This window comes from Spinacia oleracea, chromosome 4 (genome assembly GCF_020520425.1).
Source record: "Spinacia oleracea cultivar Varoflay chromosome 4, BTI_SOV_V1, whole genome shotgun sequence".
Taxonomy (NCBI): Eukaryota; Viridiplantae; Streptophyta; class Magnoliopsida; order Caryophyllales; family Amaranthaceae; genus Spinacia; species Spinacia oleracea.
The window spans coordinates 98,186,828-98,197,890 of NC_079490.1; the positions used below are offsets into that span (position 1 = coordinate 98,186,828).

Consider the following 11,063-nt stretch of genomic DNA (forward strand, 5'->3'; position numbering starts at 1 on the left):
TGGGAGTGATCATAAGAATGGACCGACTCAGGCCCGGCCCTGAGGGTTGTTTTGAGGGGCAACCTCCCAGGGCCCCGTGGAGAAGGGGCCCCGAAATCGGAAATGAGTTATATAATATTAAGAAAGCTAGATTGTAATACTGATGAGTTGTAGCACAATTGGTTTTAGAAGAGTTTTGGTGTAACAGGCGATGCGTGATCGAGTCCGCCAAGGCCCATTTTTTGAACCTGTCATTTTGCTTTGGATTCCTTCTTTTTTTTATTTTTCTAACCGAGATTCCAATTACTGTACTCCGTATTTACCTTAAAGTGGGTCATTTTCCATGTTGATCGAACTATTATTTTTGTTGTGTTAGATTAGTTTTTTAGATGCAAGCAAGTGTTAGCTAGATTGATGATATCAACTTATAAATTATGAGCTACGAGTACTAAATTAACCGGTACATTTTTACTTTATCCCACCTAAATTTAAAAAATTTGTCGGACATGAATGTACTAAGGGCCTCTGTCTAATTTTCGCCCGGCCCAAAAATTAACAGTCAAACCGGCCCTGGACCGACTAGACACTTAATGTTCAATTCAAAGTATTATTTGAAAGATAATGTAAGACAAAAGACTAGAGTTTTTGGAAGATAGAGTGACATGATCATTAGGAAGATAATGTATGTATCATGAAGTTTATGACTTGTTATTCTAGGTTTTTAGTGTAAGATTAGAGAGTAAATAACTAAATATGTAGTGAAGAGTTTCTGGCAGTAATTCGATGAAACGCCAACGGTAATCTGTCAAGGTACCTGATTGGGAATGGGCCAGCAACTGTTCGTACACTCTGAATCACCCGAGTATCATCGCCTTCATCTCTACCCACTGCGTGATTGGATGACGCCCTTGTTCCCACTGATACCAAGCTAGCGAGTCATCTTCAAACGCCACCACTCACTGCTGCTTCTAGCTTGTCCTCCACGCTGCGTCTGTAGAAGTTGAAGAATTTATTAGCCGATAAGATCCGCCCATCTGGTTTATCTCTGTTGAAGGTAGGAAGATTTAACTTCTTAAATCTCCAATTAGATCCACCACCGTGCGGACTGGAGTTCACCATGACCACCAGTTGGTCCGCATTCGAACCAGCTTCCACTTCCATAATTTTGATCGATTCCTCGTTGCTCCTCTTCATTTGTTCCATCATCTATTTCCGCATTGCCAATCGGAAATTGGCGAGTTCCTGACCCAAGGTATCCTTCAACTGCTTCTACACGAACTGCAACATTTGGTGGTGCCATTTTTTCTTTTGAACTCAGAATCGACGGCTTTGATACCAATTTGCTAAGCACCATGTTAGTCACTTAGCTGATTCACCTAAGTAGAGCGGAAATAAATGCAATATGAATATATCAGAAATGATATTTAGGGAAAACTTACTATATTGTACTAGATATCTATGTAATCATCTAATACTGGTATTATCATTCTTCGAAGGGTGATTCGTTCTAATATGTTCTCTCTCTACATTTCTCAATACCTCTCTCCTTACAGACTTTCCCATTTATAATAAGCATACTTGCATAATACTCTACTCCATAACCGGTCCTCTTTCCAACAAATTCCCACTAATGTGCGGAGTGTCCATGATCCACTTTACTGAGTTGCTTTTCCTTTCCTTCTAGCATAAGTATATAGGATAGGTGGCCTAACTGAATTCCTTGCAGCACCTTACCCTTAGGCTCTGCGACTCTTATCGCTTTAGTGCGCCTTGCGCTTTTTTATACATTGCCCCTCTCCCTTTTTTCATCAACATGAACCAACCATTAAGTTTTGTTGCCTAAATCCTTGGATTTGTGCATTCCTTCTTTATGTTAACACTCTTGAGAAAACCCAAAGAGCGGAAGGATTTATTCTGAATTATTGATTGTTCTGTTCTGCTAGCATTACGCCATGCTAGGCATAAATATTTGTTTGTAAAAAGTGGCATTGTAAAGCTGGTTTTCTTATTTCCCAATTCTCTTTAAACGAAAGCATATGGGGCAAGCAGGATTGGCACCTTCATCTTGACCCACACTTTTTTTGTCAGAAATCTTGTCACGATGAATTAAGAGTGAGCATTTATGCTTAATTTCAACATGTATTTCTTTAAATTGCAGCTGGTGAAACTTTGGCACTTTGAGGCAAACTGCACAAGTACAATCTCATTTGACTGATAGCTGAGATGAACTAGATAGCATAAAAGACCAGTTGTTGACTGTAGACTACTGTCACTATCAAATTAATTCTGATCATGTAACATTAAATCCTGATCACCCATTAACTTTTTGTCCGTCCAACCTGATCGATTTACCTAGCTTGCAACAGTTTCGGAACTTCAGTGTTTAGACATTATGATATTTGTGGCCAATTGTATGTATTTAGATATGGTAGAAATTTCAGGAATCAGGAGTAACCATTAAATCTGTTTCCAATTAGAAATTTACTTGGTTTCCATAATAACTGATACAACCCTCATGTTATGTCTTTGACTGAGACCTCTGACTACTTGTTGACACATCTCTGTTGTTCTATTCAATACTTTACTCCTCTTATCCTAATATTAGTTTTTCTTCCTATTTCCACAGTCAAATACTTAAGTCCACATATATAACTACTCCCTTCCCCCAAATTTAGAGTTCCTCTTTATCAAGGCACATAGTTTTAGGTAGAGTTTTGGATTGTGGTTATCAAATATTATTTTGTTGAAAAGTAGGTAGAATAAAAGATAATAATAGGTGTTTTTTAAATTGAAAGATATAGTGTGGGGACCCTAGATTTTAATAGTGGGAAGAAAGAAGTATTAAAGTAACAGTGAGTCTTTGCAAAAGAAAAAGAGCAAACTAAACTGGGACAGATGAACAAGGAAAAAGGACACTCTAAATTGGGATGGAGGAAATATAGACCGTATTTTTTAATTGCACCATTTGGGTTGGTCACAAACATTAAGGACATAATCTTACAAATGCCCATGTGATAAGAAACCAAAAGAGAGAAAAGGTTATGGACAAATATAAATATGTATAATGTTATAAATTTGGTGTGTGAATACACCAAAAATCATGTTAAAGCATACCATAAAAGGATACAGTGCAATAATATGCAACTTCTAAATAAGGGAAATGGTGCAATTAAAAAATAACAACAAAAGTAGTAAATGCCAAATTCTTAGCTTTCTTAAACTTCCCATGTTTGATTGCACTAACTACATAATACAAATTCCAATTATATCATGATTGTTTGGACATTAACAATGTACGATAATAAATTAATAATAGTGCAGGGATGAATGGATGTTCCACTGAGAAAAAAAATTAAACAATTGGTCTAGGGGTTTGGCCGAGGGTCTCCTCTGTGATGCTTAAGTTATTTCGGTACTTATTTGGAGAAGAGAGTAATAGATGTAGTAATTTCGGCCTTTTGGTTGCTTAACTCATAAGTGACCTCATATTTTCGTTAGCCCAGGCATGATCAGTGTATAAAAAGGCGCGCCTAGGCTCTGAGGCGCAAGGCGATTGGAGCCAGCGCCTTTTATTGTCTGGGCGAGGGTAGGCGCACCAAGGCGCAAAAAGGCGCACCAAGGCGCAAAGGCGCACTTTGAGGCGCAAAAAAGGCGCACCTACTAAGGCACACACCAATTTTTCACTTTTTATTTATTTTTTGTTAAGGCGCCTCACTTCAATGAGGCGCACCGAGGCGCGCCTAAGCGCTAGGAACTCCAAATCGCCCTTGTTGCGCCTTGAGCCTTTTTGTACATTGGGAATGATGTTCCTTTTCTTATTTCATAACAAGTAGCAAGTATGCCGTATCCATATATGCTTATATAGGGGAAGGATAGATAGAATGATAGCTTTTTTTTTGTTCATATTGCTATTATTATACTCCATCCGTTCTTGAATGTTAATCCTTTTTTGAATCTAAGCCAGTCAATTTAAGTACACTTGTCACATAAATCTCAATAGAATCTAACCCACGTGAGTAGAGAGAGAATAACTAGGGGTTTAATGAGGATACAAGTTTATTTGGGAGTAATCAAAGTGGGTCATTTGGATATTTATAGGTGTATAATGAGGATAAATGTTGGACAAATAAGGAAAGATTCCAAAAGAACCTAACAAAAAAAACCCCAATACCGAAAGAGATTAACATTCAAGAACGGAGACAATAGTTATCATCATTTAACCCTATTAGAGAAATCGTATTATATATCTTCTTCTTGTAGTCACTTCAGTGGTGATTCAGTACCCTGTTTGGTTTTTTTAGTTTACTTTACATGCTGTTTTAGGGTAGAATGAGAAAAGACTGGTCTTGTAACCGATACCATAACAAGCTACACTGGCATTTTTAGCAGTTTCTTAATACCTTTAATTTTTATTTTATTTCAGAAGCCCCACCGGTATCAAGACAAAGTTAAATTTTCTTAAGGCCTACAGACGCCAATCCCTAGTATCTACAACAATGTGCTACAAGAGTTGATGGTTCAGCAACACTTGATGAGATACAAAAGGACATATAGATATGATCCTGTGTTTGCCCTTGGTTTGTTACTGTCTACGATCAGCTGATGGAGGGGTATCCTAGTGATGCAGATCGAACTGCCATCTTTGAAGCTTACATCAATGCACTAATGAGGATCCAGAGCAGTACAGGTTTGTATTGGTGCACTTGTTTGTCAATATCATGATCTTGGCTTCTAAGGTGAAAGTTGGAATTGAAGATGTCCCACTAGCAAATGGCAACCTACTAGAGGTTAAGTAGATTGAATTATAATTCCCCATCCTGCTCACTAGCAGAAACACAAAATCTGAAGAGTTCAGCGGTTTATTTTAAACACGTATTTTTTTTTTACTATGACAAATCTGAGAACATCTAGCATCAAATATTTTCTTCTTTTTCTTTTTTTTTCTTCTTTTAATGTTTTCTTTTGGTTTTGTTACCCCGCTTGTTGCAGGAGCCTCTTTGAAAGCAATGGGGTAATGATAATGATGATGATGATTGTTTTCTTTTGGTTTGTTATTCATGTTCATAATTATGTGTAGCTTCCTCCGTGTTTTAGTTGTAAGTATCCTGTAAACAAGTTTGCCCGAACATTTCTGGCTTTCCCATGTTATGTTTAAGTAGATTTTTTTCCCTGCTTATCCAACCACATGCCTTGGGTACCTTTGGTAATTTTCATCTTTCTCCATGTTTTCATGCGGCAGTTGAGGAAGTGTATTCCCACTAAATAAAAATAGGGTTTCCAATTTTCTACTCCTTTTGTTCCCCGAAGTTCTTCCCTCTGGCTATTTAAGTCTGTTCCATAAATTCTTTCCTCTTGTCCTTTATTTCTTTCGGCCAAAATTCCCCAGTATACCTTTATTTGTCTCATCATACCGAACTCACGTCCCTCGCTTTTATGTAAGTATACTCTGTTTCCTGTGCAAAAGGGACCCAGGACCCGCACTTTTCTTCTTTGGCTTGGTGTGTGGAGCTACATTAAGATAGAATTTTATTATTTTAAAGCAGGGGAGTACTTACATATTACTCTTGATTGGCTAGTGGTAAGGCTCAGTACTTTTGGCTTCCTAAACTCACGGAATAAGGGAGCCACTCTGGTCAATTGTGTGTTATTATCGTTATCCCACTCCCTTTACTATTGCATGACTTCTACTTGGGATGTAAGTTAACATATCTATGTCAAGTTCATATGTCAAGAATTTTGTCCTTCTGTCATGAATGTCATGCATACATGTAAAGTGTAATTCAAATAATGATGGTCCAATCTTCCATTCATTAGAAAAGATGCACAGAAATTGGAGGAGTGGGCTCGTGCCCAGACATCTGCTTCATTGGCTGAGTTCTCATCTAGAGAAGGTGAGATTGAGGACGTCTTAAAGGATATTGCCGGAAGAGCTGGTGGTAATGGAAGTTTCAGTTACAGTCGGTTCTTCGCAGTTGGCTTGTTCCGTCTCCTTGAATTGGCTAATGCATCTGAACCTACTATCTTAGAGAAGGTCTGTTTCAAAACTTCTTAAATATAAAAAAGCAAGTTTCAAATAATTGTGACTGTGAGTTAAAAAGAATGATTATACATGCAGTTTCAGGTCTTCTTTATCTTCTTCCTTTCATTTGATCATAAACTAGTGAACTAGTGTGTGTTTCATCAAAGGTTATGATAGTTACGAAGGCTGATGCAACCATAGTGTTAGTTTCTAAGAATCTATGTGGAGTTGATGGAAGTTTCACTGTTCAATTTTGTGTACCGTTTTATATGAAGTACAATGATGTGTTTGAGGCTTGACCATAATCTTGATGCATTTACTGAGATTCTGATTATCTGATTCTCCCGTTTGATGTTTTCTGTTGACTGTCATTGGGTGTCAGAAAGGATGATAAGTTCTAACCATGTCATTTTGTTGTATTCCGTTTGCCCATGTGATTTGCTTGTAAACTCTTATTTCCATTGCCTGTGATCTGTATAGGGTCTGGCTTGATCTTAATCTTTATGTATTTGCTACGACTATGAAATCTGATTCTTTAGGAGCTTTCTGTTGAGTTTCTGTAGATGTCTGAATGGATAAATTAATTGTTGATACCATGTCATAATGTAAGAATTTCGTGTTGGCCTACTGTGGTTTGCTTGAATAACCTCATCTCCATGTCTATTTAATGTAAATCAATTCAGATCTTCATACCAATTTGTCTCACTTGTGAAATTATCGTTGACACCTGAAGGTCACAACGGCTATATAACATATCTCTTCTCCCACCACCCTACAATCCTTTACTCTTCCCTTTGTGAGGTAGTGCATCTGTTATGGTTTTTCTTGTAGTGGCTGGCTGATTACCTTCTTCAAAGGAATATATGTTTTAATCACGAGCAAGTTGATCGGTTTGGTTTGTTTCCTCTTTTATAGGCATTAGATAATGTTGTTGTCTTGCTGATATTTGTTAAAGCCCTTAATCCTGCTTTTGTGTGTCTTCATTGTCAACTCTTTCCTGCTTATGGTGAAAAGCTTATGTACACCAAAGACCAAATTTCCAATATGCATTTAATCAGGTTTTTTTTTTCCATCGGACTCATCAACTACATAATAGCTTTGCTCGGCGTTGAATGTAAACAAGAAAAATGTGGATCGGGGCTTGATGTATATCGCAACCTCCTATCGAAGCTTGTACAAGCTAAAGAGCTGTTGAAGGAGTATGTGGATAGGTAAGAGTCTCACCACCTATGACATCCATTTATGCAGGCTAGTTGTTTCTGCAGAATAGATCTGCATGTTAATGAAAACAAGAGGGCATAATATGGATTCATTTGATTGATTATATTTTCTTGCTTTCCTTGCAGAGAGAAGAAGAGAGAGAGAGAGAGCAGCAGAAGTACAGAAGGCTAACGAGGCGATGACAAAATGATGGGAGTATACTAAAATGTGTTGTACGACATTGCTGTCAATGTATACTAAATATTATTATCTGCACCTGTACTGCCCATATTTTGTTCCCAAGTAACTTAGTCAAGAGCTCTAGAGCTATACCCATGTCTATATTATCCCTAGCTCTTATTTAGATTTCACTTATATGAGGTTGCTTGTAAGTGTAATTATATACAAATATTTTCTTTTCAAATTCAGCAAAAAATTCATTAAGGATACGCAAAATTCATGTCTAATATTATTTGCTCAGTTATGTTTTACTTTAAATTTTTTCTTTTTTTTAAAAAAAGCACTTCAAAAAGTGTATCCTCCTGTGCGCTGGGCAGGGGCTAGGCGCAGCGGCACGCGAGCTCCCTTGCTTGTCGTGTTGCTCGCCCTGCCTCTTGCCTTGCGCTTGACGCTATGGTGAGAACCACCCCTTAAGATGAGAACTGAGAACTAATCTTAACCGTCGATCAAATGAATCTAACGGCTGAAAAGCTACCCAAGAATCGAAATTAGTAAGGGTAAAAGGTAATTGACCCGTGTTGAATGACCTCTCCAAACTCCCCAATTTTCATAATTTCTTTCTCACTCTTCCTCCCTCCTCCCCTGCGAATTCTTTCACTCTCTCTCTCTTCTCTGCAATCTCTTCCTCCTTATTTCTCATATCTTCTTCTTCTAAATTCAGATTATGGAATATGTTTTTGGCTTTCTTCCGTTGCCCAGGTAATTCCCTTTTCAATTTTTATTTTCGAACAAGTGAAATTAGGGTTTTTTCTTATTCGTTTGTTATGTTGTGTTCTACTTTTTGACGATACTGTGTTTACTTATTATTTTTTGTGTGGAAATTTTGTTAAAACACTACCTTTAAGTTTGGTGGTGTTTTGTGAATTGCTACCTATAAAACTTTTTTTTACTTTAACTACCTTATAAGTTGGTTTGTTTGACTAACTATACCATTTGACGTTTTTTCTTTAATATTTTTCGTCTTGTATTCTTCTATTCTTTTAAATATCTCTATTCATTGTCATTTTGTGAATTGCCATATTAAATAAGCGTTGTAGTGGAGTCCAAAGACGTTTAAAACATTAACAAAAAAACGGGCAAATGGTCTATTTGTCAAACAAACCAAACTTATAAGGTAGTAAATATAATTTCCTTTTTAAAAAGTACAATTCACAAAACCCCCAAACTTAAAGGTAGTGTTTCACCAAATTCCTTTTTTGTTACTTTTGTGTCTGTTGTGTTTACTTTACTTGATGTTGTGTTTACTTTTGCTGATATTTTCTTTACTTTGGTAATTTTTTTTCTTACTATGTGTTCTGTTTATTTCCAGAAAATGAACAAGGATGATGGAGCATTGCCTACTTCTTTGTTAATTCAGTTACAGAGATTAATGATTCAACTATAATGATGTTACTGATTCAACTAGTAATGATGTTACTGCAAGCCTCATCAACTCACCTAGGGTGTGTTACTCCCCTAACGGATCCAAGAGTACATTGCAGCTGTTCATCTCATCTTAAACCTATTGTAGGTATGATATTTGATTCTTTAAAGAGGCTGAATCTTTTTATAAAGTTTATGCTGCTCATTGGGTTTTTCAAGTGCGCAATGGACTGATAAAAAAAACAAACTGTGGAGAAGAAATTGTTGAAGTGATAGTTCTCAAATATTTGCTTTGTACTAAGTAAGGTTATTTCAACCCAGCCTAGAAATCATGATGCTGAGTGTAGTCAAATGCGGAAAAGAGTATGACACGTTCTGGTTGCTCTGCTTGTATTCGGTTACGGTATAGTCCGGGTGGTAAATACATGATTATTATTTTCATGAGAGCCCTTCCATCCTTTTTTAACCCCCAAGCCTATACCCTTTCCTAAGAGTCCAGGCAATTGACTCAGGTGCAACAAGATTTTATTTTTAATAATGCAAATTGAACATAGTGCCTGTTAAGTCCTATAGGATGAGTAAAGAACATTGTGGAAGTTATAACAATGTTCGTGGTACAAAAACTGATTTTAACAACTTTTTTCGTGATTTGAAAGTTATATAGGCAATAAAGACGGGTTATGTTCAAAGGAAAATTTTGAGAGGAAGTAAAGGCTTCTAATGGGGGTTTCTACTTTTGATTATTGTGTTAACGAGCATAGACATCTTACTCGTGCGCTTTTGGGCTGATTTAAGAAAAATTATGCATTATTGGGGATGTGTATCGCTTTTGATAGTACATATGATACAAACAAATATTGTTTAGTTTTTTCTCCTTTCACTGGGGTTGATCACCACAAAAAGTGTGTCACTTTTGGTTCAACTTTGTTGTCAAAAGAAGATACTGACTCTTTTGTTTGGTTGTTTGAGACATTTTGAAGTGCATGGGTAATTGTGAACCTTATTGTTTGCTCAGGATCAAGATCCTGCTATGTCAATTGCTATAGAGAAAGTGTTTAAAACAACCTAAACCGCGTTTATGTATGTAGCATATATTGCGTAAGGTGCCTGATAAACTTGGCCCTTTTCTTTGCAGAGAAACTGATTTTTGAAGAAGATAAATGCAGTGTATGGGATTCTGATTTGGATCCAACTGAGTTTGTATCCGACTGACAAGCTGTGATGAAGAATTAGTTTAGAAAATAATAATTGGCTTAGTTACATGTTTAAGATGAAACATAAATGGATCCCAGCTTATTTTAGAGATCTTTTTATGGGTGGCTTGTTGCGAGTTACTTCTCGTTCTGAAGGGGAAAACCATTTCTTCTGTCATTTTTACAATCTACATGTCACTTTAGTTGAGTTTGCTCGACGTTATGATAGCGCGCTTGATGCCCAAAGACATGAACAAGATGAGTTGGTTAAGAAATCCAAAATCTCCTTCACTTGTTACTCCTTTACAATTAGAAAAGCATGCATCCTTGTTTTATACACACACACACACACACTTTTGATGACTTTCAACAAGAATGTGAGGCAACATGTTTTGCATGTGGTATAGAGAGTTGCAATTCATGTTATGGTGATGGTGAAGAGTTTTCTGTTGTTTATGATAATGAGAGCGCAATAATTATGATGTTACCTTCAACATGAGTTCGGATGATACTACATGCAGTTGTAGAAAGTTTGAGAGTGAAGGGATATTGTGTAGACATATCTTGTTTATAATGAAGGGCAAGTTCTTATGTGAAATTCCATCTAAATATTTGCTGCGTTGTTGGTCAAAAGATGCTCTTAAGCAACCAATGTCAAATTTCGAAGGTTGGTCATTTGTGGAAGATTCTTCAAGGAGTGATAGAAAAAACAACTTCTCTCTGATTGTTGGTCTAAACTATTTTCTTGTGTGACTTTGGCCGAGGAAACAGAAGATAATTGTTTCAATTAGTTGAGAAACTAAGTGTGTTTGAGGAGGAATTGAAGAAAAAGAAGTGTGGTGAAGGCGAGGCAACTAGGAAAGATCAATATGCTTCTGATGCTGATATACTTTAGCTACTTGTTGGCTCAAAGTTTGGGGAGGTTGATGTTCTCGCTCTTAATGTTTTTCTTAACAGGGATCCGGAAGAAGTTCCAAGAGTCTAAAGAGTGCGAAAGAGAAGATAGCTGTTGAAGTGAATACCACTGCAAAGAAGGGACGTACATGCAAAGCGTGTGGCCAGTCAGGGGT

At 36.9% G+C, this 11,063-nt stretch overlaps 1 protein-coding gene across 1 annotated transcript; it reads left to right on the top strand.

Annotated features, from left to right (window-relative positions):
- The first annotated feature begins 2,015 nt into the window (after nt 1-2,015).
- On the top strand, nt 2,016-10,012 carry LOC130471736 (protein THYLAKOID FORMATION 1, chloroplastic-like). The gene is given in 10 exon segments (XM_056842018.1): nt 2,016-2,033; nt 2,138-2,140; nt 4,451-4,553; nt 4,556-4,639; nt 4,642-4,666; nt 5,794-6,010; nt 7,095-7,134; nt 7,137-7,209; nt 7,345-7,376; nt 9,936-10,012. Coding segments are annotated over 10 exon segments (672 nt in total).
- Nucleotides 10,013-11,063: the final 1,051 nt, after the last annotated feature.